The 16,838-nt window shown below is 39.4% G+C and overlaps 1 protein-coding gene across 12 annotated transcripts in view; it reads right to left on the minus strand.

Moving 5' to 3' along the window:
• AKAP13 (A-kinase anchoring protein 13) overlaps positions 1-16,838 on the minus strand; it is a 353,478-nt gene that overhangs the window by 246,440 nt on the left and 90,200 nt on the right. For 3 of the 12 annotated variants that reach the window (XM_007990292.3, XM_037987751.2, XM_037987752.2), the window contains exon 2: positions 10,485-10,528. The exons of 8 other annotated variants lie outside the window; for them this stretch is intronic. In XM_007990292.3, coding sequence (XP_007988483.3) covers positions 10,485-10,517 — 33 coding nt within the window. In that variant the 5' untranslated portion in view covers positions 10,518-10,528. Of the gene's footprint in view, positions 1-10,484; positions 10,529-15,081; positions 15,174-16,838 lie in introns of those variants that run through there. One more of the 12 variants, XM_037987753.2, reaches the window with a different exon arrangement.

Consider the following 16,838-nt stretch of genomic DNA (forward strand, 5'->3'; position numbering starts at 1 on the left):
TTCCAGACTAAGCCTGGGGCCTGAGATAAGGGGCATCCAAAGACCCTTTCCCTCCTCCTTCATCGGAAGTCTAAAAATCTTGTTTCCTTTTCAGCTGTTAGTCTGAGGGAGGATTTATTTACTGTTTCTAGAATCTAGTTGCTAGGTTGCTAGATCCGGCAGGGCTTAGAGTGTGGGTGTGGTGATAAAGCTCATTCTGTTTGTTTTATAAATACCAACCTTTCCTTCATGTGCTTGGCTTTTTCTTTTATCATCTGACAGCATCCCTCACCCCTTACCCCGTCTGGGACATGACTATGCTTTATATCTTGACAGTGAGGAGAGATCTAGAGACAAAGGGTACATGTACTATGTTCATAAAAAATAGAAGCAGTCACATGGCTTTGCTGTAAATAAATGGCTCAGATTATAACTCCCATAAGAACTAAGATAATTCAGGACTTGAGAGACAGAGGCACTGTTTCTAGTACGCTTCTTCAACTAGGTAAGGTATTATCTCACAGAATGCATCTCTATAATAAAACTCTATCAAACACACTCATCTGTACTTCACAGGGATGCTGTAAGGATTTCCTTACAGTTTTAAAGGTTCCACATGCACCATAAAGACAAGGTTATCACCTTCCTTTCCCTATTGGCCACACCTTCAATAACAAAGATGACATCACTAACTACTCAGGGCCTACGCTGGGCAGATTAATAAATGAAACCTGGGAAACAAATGAGCAATTTTAAGAAAAGTAGCTCTGTCAAAATGAAGTGAATTTCACTAAAATTTTAGTAGTCTTATCTAAACTGTAGTTCACTCACTTACTCAGTGAATGTTTACTGAGTGCCTACTATGCTCAATATTAAAATGGTTATTATAGCTCAGCTGAGAATCACATTTGTTAAATAACCATGTTCATCCACGAAGGCAGAGGCAATGCTCCCTTAAACCTCAAGCAATTTATCATTCACAATGAGCTTTCTGTTGACATTAGCCCTTTCACCTATATTCAAGGGTATACCTTGCACAGAACAAGGGTACCCCATTTTAGGAAAATCCAATAAGCAAAAGATGCCTCCAAACCAGAAACAACTTTAGAGGGGGAAAGTAAATAACTTACTCATGCCATCTCTTATATGCCCAATTCCTCCGGAACAGATAAATCACGTACATTCAACACCACCTTAACTAAGGTATCAAAGTTAACATTTCCAATAATTGGAAAATAACATATCATGTGTCCTCCTAATGTGATACTCCAAGGACATCACTTACGTAGTATGTAGTACTATTGCCAAAATCATGACAAAACATGCTAAAAAATAAAATTAAGAGACTAAAGACATATATTGTGTTTAAATCCTGGATTGAAAAGGGAAAAAGGTGCTATAATGGAAGTTATTGGGAAAATTAGAGAAATGCGAATATAGACTTCTATCATATAAGAGTATTACATCAATGTTACAATTCCTGTTTTTGTTAATACTGTGGTTATTAAGCAGAATGTCCTAGTTCTTAGGAAATATATGCTGAAATATTTAAGGGGAATAGAGTATAATGCCTGCAACTTTCAAATGACCAAAACAAATAAAAATATATAATACAGAGAATAAGCAAATATAAGTTTAATAAGAGTTGACAGAGGTGAAGTTATTGTATTCTTCTTGTAACTTCTCTGTACATTTAAAGTTATGGTTTTTTGAGATGGAATCTCGCTCTGTAGCCCAGGTTATAGTGCAGTGGTATGTTCATAGCCCACTGCAGCCTTGAACTCCTGGGCTCAAGTGAGCCTCCTGCCTTGGCCTCCCAAGGGTACTAGGATTACAGGCATGAGCCACTGTGCTTGGCCTTGGAGTTATTTCAAATAAAACCCATTAAATCTTTTAAAATATGAAATGGAAGAGTAAACTTGCGTTACTTATTCTTTAAAAGGACTTTATTTCTGCAAGTCTCTATAATATGAAATGTTTGCGTCTTATGGAACAGTTGTGGACTCAGTATTTGTAATAAGACAGCTTGGTATATAGAAGAATGAAAATGAATTTCAGAGTAACCACTTCTGGGTAAAGCCCCACATCTGCCATTCACTAGATGAACCGCCTTAAGTTTGTTTTCTTTTGTATGACAAGGGTAACGATGCCGCTTCCTCTGCTCTCGTGCTGGTAACACTGCTGTGAAAACTGCATGTATTAACATAAGGCATGCAAATATGCTTTCTTAACTATGAGGTACTACGCAAACATGAGCTCTTGTTTTTAAGGAGCTGTCATCCAGAAGGTTACAGGTGATGCAAATGAATGTTACACAACTGCAGGTAAAGTACCCACAGAAAATGGGAGAATGAAAGGACTACTATTAAATCATATTATACACCACTTATTCAGGTTCACAAATGGACTAACGAAGCAAGTTTTGGAAATATATAGATTTTTTCCTACCAAAAAGCAATCCAGCCATGAAACAATATAAAAACAAAGAAGTATTCTTTATTACACCATCCTCTCATAACAGCCAAATCTGCTTAAAATAAATAAATATATATATATATATATTCCTCAATTCAAGAACATCCATTTATATCTAATAATGTGGATCTTAACGATAACTAGAAATGACTAAAACTATTTTTTCCTCAAAAGTGTAGTCCAAAATATGTATGTTTAAACTACCTAAGAATCCCGTCTGCCCAGAGTCAGCAGATCCACATTAGGATAAATTCCAGTATCCCTAAGAGATCTGACTTGACCTCAAGGCAGCAGGAGCTCTAATGTTTTCTGAGTACACACAGGGATGTGGGTTCAGATGTGATGGAAGGTACGCCCAGGGAGATTATCCAATGGTCTGTTAAATCCTACAAGATCCAGCTTTTTCCTCATCTCCTCCCTAAATCTCCGACTTCATGCAGAAGAGACTGGGCCCCTCTCCTTTGTACTCACAAGGCCCAGCCACTGTTCTGTTCCTCAAACATGTTAAGCCACTACTTCTCACTTAGGAGTTTCTGCATTTGTTCCCTTGGGCTAGAGCACTTCTAGGAGCTTCACATGCTGGCTCCTTCAGGTTTCAGCCTAAATGACATGCCCCTCAAAGGCCTTCCCTGACCACTCAACATAAAATAGACCCTAGTCAGGCACCATCACATCGCCACTTTATTTATTTTCATAGAACTTTTCTTCCTGATATGCTATCTTGCTGTCTTCCTTCTTCTCACTACAATGCAAGTACCAGGAGGGCAGGGATCTTCTGTTTTGTTCATGGCTAAATCTCCAGCATCCAGAACAGGTCTTGGCACAAATAAGGCTCCTGAATAAAAGAATAAATTGCCCAGCTCCAGCCCAAAGTTTACTTCCAATCCTGATGTATAAGTGAAATTAAGTAACTCCAGGAATACAATGTTGAAGGCTCAAATGCAACCCAGGTTTCTGGAACTCCTTTCCTGACTCAACTTTGTCTTCTACACCATAGTCCACTATACTAATTCCATCTACTCTTTTACCTTCTCAAAGAGCTCATCTATTCTCACAGTCAAAAGAATCAATCTCTTAGAGATAACTCAAATGATCTCACTTCAAAACCAACTTCCTTGCTCTGTAGTTTCAAGTACACACCTCCATCTATCAACAGGACACCCATGTGACTTTATTTAACATGTGTAAAGAACAAGCTCATCACCTCCTTCTCTACACCTGATTATGGCATCAGCTGTTCTCTTGGTTCTCTTTCACTCTCTCTGTCTAATAAAGCATTTGGCCCTGCTGTTTCTTTTGAAATATTTCTTGCATCTGCCACTGCCTCTCCATCTTTCCTCTCTCTAAACGATCCAGGCCCTCATACCAAGAAGGATACTACTAAGCTACTCGGAGTTTTTAGCACTACCACTAAATGGAACTGAAAATGCAATTCTTATAAATTCATCTGGCAATAATCATTACTTTTGTAGAGGCTGTGAGAAAAACCCAACTGAGTGATTGCCTAACATAAAGGTTGTACTCATACAATCGGAGCTAACAGACAGGAAAACCAAGGCATAGCCATATTGAGCTACTAGTCTCCAAAGTTTCAGCCCAGGGTCCTGCATATTTTACAGTGAACATTTCATTGAAAATAATTCATTAAAACAGCTTCATTTAAACATTCAACAGTACTGCCACCTGTACACTTTGGAATCTTTCTTACATTTTAAAGTATTGCAACGCATTCTGGACACATCTTTATTCAAAGGCTGATTAAAATATTTATTTGGAGTCCAGCCTATTTGTCTTAACTGACAGATAAAAGTTCTTCTCCGGGTACAGTGCTTTTCCTTATTTAGTAGCAATATTCTCTCTTCTACTGATGATACTCACCCCTGGCAGATCCCGAATATGATCTAAAAGAAAATCTTCACAATCTTTGTTCTCTTGCTTATTTCTTTCCCTAGGTGCAGAGAACTGCCCCCACCACCCTGCTCAATGGGATATCATAAAACAGCTACTTTTCCTCACCAAAACAGCATAAATCCCTGCAACTTGACTCAGTTCACTGAGAATCCAATACACTGTTACTGTCCTTTTAAAAGGGGGATAACATATTGCCCCATTAAGTATTACTGCTGATGGACATACTTGAATCCTGAAGTTTAAAGAAGTATTCTTCTGTAGAGCCTGCTCACGTCAATTAAACACAAAATCATATACAAAGCATTTAGTGTAAGTATTAAGTATGTTACTCAGAACTGAGCTGTGCTTCCCTAACAGAATGAAACTTTTTAAAGCTTAACAAAGTTTACAGTGGTTTCTATGACTTAAGTCCAGAAAACAAAGGTTCAATTCACAATTTACCACCAATTAACTGTGCATCTTATCACAACATCTTCAGACCTCATTTCCTCACGTCTAAAATGAAGAGGTTGAAGCATATATTAGCTAAAGTATTTACTAACTCTAAAGTTCTCAGGCTCCATGAGGGCAAGATCAGAGAGCTTCTAACTGATCTAACTGCATTTATCCTCTCCTTTCCAATTATCGTTTATCACTAATTTTCCCAAACTACTACTCTATTAGTTTTCTACTGCTGTTACAACAAATTATCACAAACTCAGTGGCTTAAGACAACACAAATTTATTATCATATTATCATTTCTGAAAGTCAGAAGTCCGAAATGACTTTCACTTATTTAAAAATCAAGGTGCCAGCAGGGCTGTGTTCCTTCTAGAGTCTCTGTGTGGAGAAAGTGTTCTTTTGCCATTTCCAGCTTCTAGAGCTGCATTCCGTGGCTCACGTGCTCCTTCCTCCCTGTTCTAAGCCAGCAGTATAGTATCTTCAAATCTCTGACTCTGACCACTGACTCTCCTGATACTCCCTCTCACTCAAGAGAACCCCTGTAATTATACTGGGACACTCAGATATTTCAGAATAACCTCCCATCTTAAGATCCTTAATTTAATCATGTATGAAAAGTTCCTTTTGCCAGGTAAGGTAAATAGTCACAGGTTCTAGGGATTAAGACGTGAATAAATTTGGGGGAGCCATCCTTCTGCATAACACAACTACTTATACAGTTCCCTAATTAAAAACCTTTAATAACCAAAACCAGACAAAGACATCACAAGAAAACTATAGAACACATCTCTATGTATAGACATAAAAGTCCTCAAAATACTTTCAAAACAAATCCAACAACATGTAAAAAAGATTGCACAGCATGATCAAATGATACTTATCTCAGGAATGCCAGGTTGGCTTAACATTAAAAATTCAACCAAGGCAGCCTAGCAACAGAGCAAGAACTTATCTCTAAAAATAAAAACAGGCCAAGCACAATGGCTCATACTGTAATTCCAGCACTTTGGGAGGCCGAGGTGGAAGGATAACTTGAGGCCAGCCTGGGCAGCATAGTCAGATCTCGTCTCTACAAAAAATAAAAAAATAAAAAAAAATAGCTGGGCATGGGTACACATGCCTGTGGTTCCAGCTACTCAGGAGGCTGAGGTAGGAAGATCACTTGGGCCTAGGAGATCACAGCTACAGGGAGTCATGGAATACCCTGTCTCAATAAATACGTAAATAAATAGCCAGGCATGGTGGCGCACACCTGTAGTCCTGGCTGCTCAGGAGGCTGAGGTGGGATGATCCCTTAAGCCCAGGAGTTCCACGATGCCGTGACCTATGATCATGTCACCGCACTCCAGCCTGGGTGACAGAGCATGGTCCCATCTCTTTAAATAAATAAAAACTAATTCAATCAATGTAATATATCACATTAATGAAAGGAAAAAAACCCACATGGCCATCTCAACACAGAAAGATCACCTGACAAAATCCAACATGTTTTCATAATAAATATAGTCAAACTAGGAATAGAAGGGAACGTCCTCATCTAACAAAAGGTACCTGTGAAAAACTCACACCTAACAACATCATACTTAATGGTGAAAACGTGGATGCTTTCTCTTTAAGATCAGTAACAAGACAAGGATGTTTGCGGTCACCACTTCTATTCAATGTTGTACCAGAGAAGCTTCTCAGGGCAATTAGGCAAGAAAAAGAAATAAAAGGCATCCAGATTGGAAGGGAAGAAAACGATCTCCGATTACTTGATCCTGTACAGAGAAAATCCTAAGGCATCCACTTAAAAACTGTGGACAAACAAGCTAGATTATAGTTTGTAACGCATCTCTGACACAAGGCTATAGTTTCAGAGATCAGAACGCAAAAATCAATAGTATTTCTATATATAAGCAATGAAAAATCAAAAACTGAACAACTGGCCAGGTGCGGTGGCTCACGCCTATAAACCCAGCACTTTGGGAGGCCGAGGCGGGTGGATCACGAGGTCAGGAGTTTGAGACCACCCTGGCTAACACGGTGAAACCCCGTCTCTACTAAAAACACAAAAATTTAGCTGGGCGTGGTGGCAGGCGTCTGTAGTCTCAGCTACTCAGGAGGCTGAGGCAGGAGAATGGTGTGAACCCTGGAGGTGGAGCTTCCAGTGGGCCAAGATCACGCCACTGCACTGCAGCCTGGACGACAGAGCAAGACTCCGTCTCAAAATTAACAGCATCAAAATGAATAAAATCATAAGCAACAAATTTCAAGGAAGTACCAAGTTCATACAGTGAAAACTACAAAACACTGTTGAAAGAAATCAAAGACAACCTAAATGAAAGGAATCAAATTCAGAGTACAGAAAAAATTCCTCACATTTATGATCAATTTCAACAAGGATGCCCAAGACAGTTCAATGGGGGAAAGAATAGTCTTTTCAACAAATAGTGCTGGAACAACTACAGATCCACACGCAAAAGAAAAAAGCTTGACTCTTCCCTTACAAAATACACCAAAATGAACTCTCAGATTACATACCTATAAAATTCCTAGATGAAAACATAGGAATAAATCTCTGTGACTTTGGGTTAGGCAAATTCTTCTTAGATATGCAAAAAACAAAACAAAACAAGCAACAACAGAACATTATCAAAACTGAAATTCTTTTTGCTTGAAAGGATTGCATCAAGAAAGTGAAATGACTACCCACAGAATTACAGAAAAATTTTGCAAACCATGTATCTAATAAGGGACTTGTAGTCAGAATATACAAAGAACCCTTACAATTCAATAAGACAACCCAATTTAAAAATGAGAAAAGGATCTGAATAGACATTTCTCCAAAGATACAGAAAAATAGCCAATAAGCACATAAAAAGATGCTCAAAATCATTCATCACTTAGGAAATGCAAATTTAAAACACAATGAGGTATCACTTCACGCCCATTAGGGTGGCTATAAATCAGTAAGTCAGAAAACCTGTGTTGGCAAGCATATGGAAACACTGAAGTCCTTATACACTGCTAGTAGGAATGTAAAATGGTGCAGCCACTGTGGAAAAGAGTTTTCCAATTTCTCAAAATGTTAAACACAGTTATCATACACCCAAGCAATTCCACTCTTAGGTATATGCCTAAGAGAAATGAAAACATATGTCTTCACCAGAATTTGCTGTTCACAGCAGCATTATGCATAATAGACCAAAAGTGGAAACAACTCAATTGCCCATCAACTGGTGATTGGGTAAGTAAAATGTGATATATCCAGGCACTGGACTGTCATTCATTAATAAAAAGAACAAGGTACTGATCCATGCTCTAACACGGGTGAATATTGAAAACATTATGCTAAAGAAGCCAGTCAAAAAAGGCCATGTATTCCATGATTTTATATATACATATATATATTATATGAACTTTCTGTGTGTGTATACATATATATACACACACACACATAGATATATGATCGTTCTGTGTGTGTATATATATACACATGAACTTTCCAGAATAGGTATATCAATACAGACAGAAAGTATATAAGTGGTTGCCACAGGCTGAGAGGAGCAGGGAATGGTGAGTGACTGCTAATGGATATGGTGCTTTTTTGGGGGATGATGAAATATTCTGGTCAGATAATGGTGATGACTACAAAACTGTATACACATGAAAAACCAAAGAATCACACAGTTTAAAAGGGAGAGGCTGGGCATGGTGGCTCACGCCTGTAATCCCAGCACTTTGGGAGGCTGAGGCGGGTGGATCACGAGGTCAGGAGATTGGGACCATCCTGGCTAACATGGTGAAACCCCATCTCTACTAAAAATACAAAAAATTAAATTAGCCAGGTGTGGTGGCAGGCGCCTGTAGTCCCAGCTACTCGGGAGGCTGAGGAAGGAGAATGGCAAGAACCCGGGAGGCGGAGCTTGTAGTGAGCCGAGATCGCGCCACTGCACTCCAGCCTGGGTGACACAGTGAGACTCCATCTCAAAAAATAAAAATTTTTAAAAAAGTGGGGGGAATTTAGCCCGGCCTGGTGGCATGCGCTTGTACTCCCAGTTACTCGGGAGGCTGAAGCAGGCCTGCTTGAGCCCAGGACTTCAAGGCTGCAGTGAGCTACGATCGCTCCACCACACTCCAACAAGAATGACAGCGCGAGACCCATTTTCCTAAGAAAAAAAGAAAAAACTCAAGGTACTCAGCTCACATACAAACCCACTGGTAAACATAAATTATCTCTAAGTAGTCTAGAAAGAAAATGAGCACATAAAACATCTTCTAAAAACACACGTTACATTTAACATAAAAATCAGCTATGCAGAAGTTATATGAATATTTTATGCTGGAAACGTAAATGATTATTATTACTACAGAATGGTTAAGTATATTTATGTATTTATGTATAAATGTATAAAAGGAAAAGCATCTTTAAAATAAGCACTATCAATGGCTTCTTGGTGGTCACAAAACAAAATCCTCACACCTTTGTCTTCCCTCACAATTGAGCTTTATCCATCTTTTCTGGCATATCTCCCATTATTCCCTGACACAAACTCAGGTGGGCCAGAGTTTCCAATGACCATCCCCCCACTATTCACCCAACACTGTGTTCACTGCCTCCCATTCCTGACCATTTGCCTATTGACTTCAACTAATTCTGGGGACGTTTTGTCCCACTAAATGATCCTTAATTCTTCAAGGCCTACCTTAAGTCCTATAACAAATTTTCTCACCCACTCCAGAGCATAGCAACCCAGCATCTACTGGCCTCTCATAGCTCTAACCATCCACAACCCTAAGCTGGCTTCTCATGAAATGGACACTTTTCACCACCCAAATTCAACTAAGTCACTTTTTTTTTTTGGAGACGGAGTCTCGCTCTGTCGCCAGGCTGGAGTGCAGTGGTGCAATCTCACCTCACTGCAACCTCCGCCTCCCGGGTTGAAGCAATTCTCTTGCCTGAGCCTCCCAAGGTACCTGGGACTACAGGTACGTGTCACCACGCCCAGCTAATTTTTTCTGTTTTTAGTAGAGATGTGATTTCACCGTGTTGGTCACACTGGTCTTGAACTCCTGACCTCATGATCTGCCCGCCTCAGCCTCCCAAAGTGTTGGGATTACAGGCGTGAGCCACCACACCCAGCCAATTAATTCACTCTTACAATAATAAAGACTGGTCACCTAGAGCCTACGTTTTCCAGCCTTGATTCAATCATTTATCAATTTTATTTTCTAAGTCCCTCACTTTAGGGAGATGACATATCAGCTTTCACCCAGAGTCCTAAAGAAAACAGCACTCTTGCCAATGACATAGTGCCATCTAGTTGCAACATAAGGTAAATCACAATGGCAGTAGGAGGATCTCCACACTACTTTTACAGGAATGCGCTGCAGGTAAAAAATAAGCTACAGCACTGTTTTGCAGGACAATTTGCTTCATATGTGCATACTATCGCCCTGACTAAATTAACTCTCAAGTCATACAGGTATTATTTTGTTTTCCGTTCCATGCACAGATTAGCCATTTAGTATTTACTAAATCAAACTCAATTTCTGAAGTGTCTTACACAAATATATTCATGCACATATGGTTAAAATTTTCCTTGAGAATCTATCACGTGAGAGTGTGGCTTATTATAACAAGTAAACAGAACAGATAAATACCAAATGAAAAGAAATCTCATCATTTACTCACATATAAGGGAGCTTGTTGTGGATTAAGTTTCATGACCCAGGACACTGAAACAGAAATGGAATAAATGAGAATAAAATCAAAAGTTGTCATCAAAAATATATAAGCCACCAAAAGTCCTAGGTGTTAAGCATAGCTCTATGAGTACAGTCCCGTCTCTGAGATTACCATATGCCCAGCTGTATGCCATACACTAAGAGATTCAGGAAGGAAGTGGGGTCAGGGATTGATTCCAGACTCAATCTTTTCAAGTGGGGAAGAAAGATTTTCCGATTGAAAAATAAAGACAAAAGCCTTCACCGTCATAGAAGTTTCAACAACCAATAGGATATTTAAAACAGTTATCAAAGCAAAACCATTGTATGTTCACTTACGTTTTTACCTAGTCCCTCAAACTCACAAAATGCTGTTTATTCAGGGACTCCTTCCAGTCTTACTAGGGAGCCTGGAAAGTGAGGGGAGGATTGCAAGGGCCACCAGAACTCTCTTCCTCAATTCGCCTTCTCTAAGAAGGGAGGGTACAGCTTGCCTCTCTAACCACTAAAAGGCATGACCCTCCTCAGAGTTAATAGCTGGATTCCCTGATTGTTATTTTCACTAAATGAATTCTCATAAAAATCTCATTAAGATTTAGAGAAGGCTTCCAGGGTTGAATTCCTGAACATTAAGAATAGCATGTTCTTAAAAGTTGAACTTGGAGATTGGACCAGGATTTCATCTAGGCTATAAATGCTCAGCATTGTAGGCCCTTTACCAAACACCCTGAATTTGAGTATAAAGTGATCTCACCCTCTTAAGGGTCAGAGAAACAGAACCAAGTGAATTCACTATAATTTGATCTGAGGAAGTTTCTTACTCACAACAGGTAAACGAAGGCACATACTAACCAGCAATATAAACAACAGTATAAACTTTCATACATGCAAAAAAACAGACAAAATCCCAAACTTCATGTTCTAACATATCACAAAAACCTCACTAACAATAAATTGAAATGACCAAATGTTTGGACTGAAAAGCAATGCCTTGGTAGCCTAGTCATGCCTAACTCAAATAACAGAACCCTCTCGATATTAAAATCCTCACAGATCTGCCACAGATCAAGCTGCGTTATGTCCTGGATCAAGACTTCGCCAAAAAGCAGTTAGCACATACCTGAGCGGAAAAAAATCTACATCAGCCTCCTAAATGCAATCATCTCCACACCAGTTGCAGGTCCCAAGCTTCAGGTGTTCTGCTGGACAACGCAGTAGAAAGCTGACAAGCAGGTGGCTTTCCCACACTGACTGAACCACTTCCATGCTCATGCCCATTCATTCTCTGGTCCACCCCATGCGCTGTAACAGACCTCCTGGCTCAGGGTACTCTTATCTTACTGACTGCCTTCACTTAATGACTTTGTAACTTTAGGTGTAAAAATTATCTGCAGAAATCCACACTGAAAACCAAGCTTGAAAAAGGTAGCAATAACCAACCAACATTTTTAGAAGAACAAAGTCAATTTCAAGCCCATCAGATTCAAATAGCAAGCATGGATGAAAATGAAAGATTGAAAGGCTTGAGAACCTTCTCAATGTATTAAATATCCATTTAAATTACAATTAAGCTCACTGTGCTCACTGGACTTTTAATGAGCTTTCCAGGTCCTGCTCAGACTTGCCTAGGACACGGGAATGAAAGAACCTATAGATGTATGGACCAATCTACCTTAACTAACTTGTCAAGTGTTCCTGAATCAAGCAGAAGAAATATCAGTGAAATTGATACAGGAATTAACACCTTGTTAATCCACAAAAATTAAAAGAGTGTCGTACAATCCTGTGGCTTCCTTGGGCCACACTGGAAGAATTGTCTTGCACCACACATAAAATACACTAACACTAGTAATAGCTGATAGGCTTTAAAGAAAATTGCAAAAAAAGAAAATCTCATAATTCGTTTGTTTTTGAGACGGAGTCTGGCTCTGTCACCCAGGCTCAAGCACAGTGGCACAATCTTGGTTCACTGCAACCTCTGCCATCTGGGTTCAAGCGATTCTCCTGCCTCAGCCTCCCAAGTAGCTGAGAATACAGGCACCCACCACAACACCCAGCTAATTTTTTGTATTTTTAGTAGAGACAGGGTTTCACTATGATGGCCAGGCTGGTCTTGAACTCCTGACCTCAGGTGATCCATCCGCCTCGGCCTCCTAAAGTGCTGGGATTACAGGCATGAGCCACCATGCCCAACCAATGTTTTAAGAAAGTTTACGAATTTGTGTTGGTACACATTCAAAGCCCTCGCAGGATGCAGCCTGTGGGCCACAGTTTGGACAAGCTTGGATTAGAGAAATCTACAGAGACAAACTAGTGACTTAGCAGCCCTCTGATGTTTCATGATTTGCAAGAAACTTAGGATGACTATGTGGAAAGACGACAAACATCAATTTAACTGAATGGTTCCCACCACACTGGAATGAGGAAGCTGAGCAAACTCAGAGGACTCTTAAGAAAGGGCTGATGTCATCTGAACTGTTTGGAATTATAAACTCCTCTAAACATTTTTCAAAGCCAGAACTCATAAGAGTCATTCTGATACATGGATTAAAAGAGGGATGACAAAGTGTCTGGCCCCCACACTGGTCAAAGGGACAGGTCATTGTTATGCTGGCAACACAGGCTGTTCAAAAGAATGCATCTGTCAAAAGTAATCAAAGTAATGACCCCAGAAGGTTCCAGAAACAGATTGGTAAATTCAGGTTGCTTTTAGACTTCCACAATGCTGACACACAAGGGGAAGGACAAAACAAACATTTACAGAGCATTATATTTGACATTACATTTAATCCCCATTAAAAAGATACTATTTCCCCTATTTCACTAGTGAAAAAAATTGATCTTTCAACGGTTAAATCATTTAACACCAAGGTCAAAGGGTAAGTTGGAGAGACCAGATTCAAACCCAGTCTGACGTTAAAACATGTTTTTCCCCCCGCATCATAAAAGGCTCTCCTGCTAATGACCTCAAAATCTAAAAACTGACTTGCCCTACACCTCCAGCCCCATCCTACAAACTCTCCCTGATGTTGTTAATTCAGCTGTCATTGTGCACCTACAATGTGCCAGACACCATACTCCTCAAGATTCTGTAGGTACAGAAGGAACAGACAAAAATCCCTACCTTCATAGATATTATTCTAGGGGTAACACAGGTAAATAAAACATTAAAATAAATAGTTTTCACATAGTAACAAATTCTATAGAGAAAAATAAAACAGAAGAAGGAATAGCAAATGAGGGAGATGCCATTTTAAACATGGTGCTGAGGGAAGGCCTCCCTGAGAAAGATATCATTTACCCCCAAAACGCAAAAGCAAGTAAGAGAAAAAACAGGTAAAAGGTGTTCTAGACACTTAAACCTGCCACAACATTGAGAACTCAGGGTTCTGATGCAAAACCTCGCTGCATATAAAAGGATTAACTTATTTTATACATTTAAACAAACTCTACTTAAGAACTGTGTTCTAAAGGAAGGAGCATATTACAGGAAGGCAGTTTTCGGTCAGAGTAAACACACTTAAAAACTAAACCTATTGAAAGACCAAGACCCACTGAAAGTCTTTGCTTTGTCAGATTTTTGACCAAAAGGAAAATTAAACAAACACACCATGCCCATCCAATGATTTCACCAAGGAATTTTAAGAGAGAAAATCCTACTTCTTCCTCACCCAGTAGCCAGTGAAATGACTGAGCAAATTCACAAGTTCACTGGGGCTGCTTTCATGTAACACAGGGACAACACATGACGACAGTGGAACCCTACAGGTTGTCTAGTATTTGAAAGACTGTGAAGAGGAGGAAATGTCAAAATGCAAAGTCTTAAATGATGTGCTTTTAAGTATGTTCATCAATTTCACCACTCAGGAGTAAAGCCAGCTATAGTTGTAAGGAATCAGAAATTTGAGGGGTGTGAAATAAGCAGAAGCATACTAGTTAAGGATTTGTATTCTTCCCACATTTTCCACTTTATTTTATAATGCTGAGAAAAAACACATCTAATAGTTTTCTGCTGTATAAAAGAGACACATTCACTTTATGTCAAAATAAGAGTCACTCGATTTTAATACAACTATCTCAATTTATAAATTAACATTCTCCCCCACTGCCCACACATAGTAAGTCTCTTACGGTGTTGTTGATTAGAGAAACAAAAGTTGCTGCTACAATTCTCTTCCTGCATTTTAATATAAACAATCATCAGTCTTTTCCTCATAGAGTGCAGTGTGGACACCATCATCAGAATGTACCAGCGCTGGGTATGCAAAGTTCACAAAGATTAGCAATAGCAAAAGTTTGGAGATTTTTGAAATTCATCCTGCCGGCATAGAACTACGTAAAAACTCAATCACTATAGAGGACCACACAGAAACTCAGGCATGAAGTTACATGGTTGTGTGATTGGTTTGGGAGAAGGAACAGAAAGCATTTCCACCAACTCATAATGTCTGAGCAAATGACTGCAAAACTTCAGAAGCTATGAAAATGTTTATATACTAACCAAATGCCCCTTAATAAGCCAAAGAAACACTGTGTCCCCTTAGGTTGGATGCTGTGGCACATACCTGTAATCCCAGAATTTTGGGAGGCCAAGGCAGGTACATCACCTCAGTCAGGAGTTTGAGACCATCCTGGCCAACATGGTGAAACCCCATCTCTATAAAAAATACAAAAATTAGCCGAGTGTGGTGGCAGGCACCTGTAATCCCAGTTACTGGGGAGGCTGAAGCATGAGAATCATTTGAACCTGGGAGGCAGAGGTTGCAGTGAGCCCAGATGGCACCATTGCACTCCAGCCTGGGCAACAAGAGAGAAACTCTGTTTTAAAAAAAAAAAAAAAAAAAAAAAGAAGAAGAAGAAGAAGAAAGAAACAGCATTTTTTTATGTCTCTATCCAACAGCTTTACACATCTCACAGATATTTGCAGCTTAACCCCCTCACCCCTGCCACCTACATCTCAATACAGGAAAATAATAGGGTGCCATACAATATTCTCTAGATAATAAATCAAATTAAATCCCAAGTCCTCTATAATTAATTGTATTACCTTGAGCAAGTCACTTAACTTGTCTGAAACTTAGCCTTCTTATCTGTAGAAAGAGCATAATACTGCTTGCCTATACTGTGGGGTTAGTAGAAGAGATGATCCAGGTAAAGTATTAAAGCACAATGACAGACACATAGCAGAAGCCACTGCTTCTTCCTCTTGCAGAATTCCTGAGTCTCAAGGGAGACTAACCCCATGTAAGATACTGTGAAATCCATAAATGGCTAAATGAAAGGCTTCAGATACTCAGAAACACCTTTCTGGTAACTTCTTAAAATACATTGCTAAGTAAACTACATTCTAAAATACAATACAATAATCATAGAAAATAATCTGGAGGAACAAACACCAAAATGTTAAGTGTACACATCTCTGGAGATTACAGGAAATTTTCATCCCTAAATAATCTGTTTCTTAATTGTAACTATTCAAATAATGAACAGATATTACTTTTTAATAGGAAGAAAACATTATACACAGCACATCTGTTTTAAAGTCCCTTGTCATTCAATGTGTCACAACTGTACTAGAAGTAACTAAAAAGACACCGTTTCCTAAATGTGTAAAACTGAAGAAATCTACAATCTTCACCAAAAGTCCCTAGAACCAATAAAAAAAATTAAAATGAGAACGCATCCAGAGGTACATTAACATCAATCAAATTCACTATTCTGTCGTCACACCTACACATGCTACTAGAGAAGCCTTTAACAAGCCCTCCACCGTTAATGACATGCCCCTAAAAAGGGGGTGGGAAGTCACAGGCCCAACATCATGTAACGAACTAGAAACCCTTCTGTACCTGTTAACTTGGTGATCTCAGCATATTTCCTAAGGACCAGCTGTCCAGGTCTGCATACCTACCACATCAATTGACAGGGTTTTTGTCACTCTCAACAGGGAAGTTTCCAAATCCAGAAAAAAAAAATGGGAGGGGGCAAACCACCCCCACATCTGCTCCCAGTACCAACAGGCAGACGGCAGCTGTTTGGGACTCAGCCAAGTATAAATAGAGCATTTTTACCTGCAGGGTACTTCCATGGCACAATGTGCTTCAAATGAATTTCCATGGCCAGGGATCCTGCTAAGACTGGGCTACAGTCAATCCTTCAAAACCCACAAAAATTTCGGGTGAGGGTTAACGTGGAAATGACAATGCATACTTTGGATTCTTGTAAAAAAGTCAATGTTCAGCTCTTCCTCCAGGAAAATAACAGGATCCAAAAACTCTTTCCTTCATCCCACTGAGCCTGGGCTATAAAAATGTCATGCCCT

The sequence above is a fragment of the Chlorocebus sabaeus genome, chromosome 29, assembly GCF_047675955.1.
Source record: "Chlorocebus sabaeus isolate Y175 chromosome 29, mChlSab1.0.hap1, whole genome shotgun sequence".
Lineage (NCBI taxonomy): Eukaryota > Metazoa > Chordata > Mammalia > Primates > Cercopithecidae > Chlorocebus > Chlorocebus sabaeus.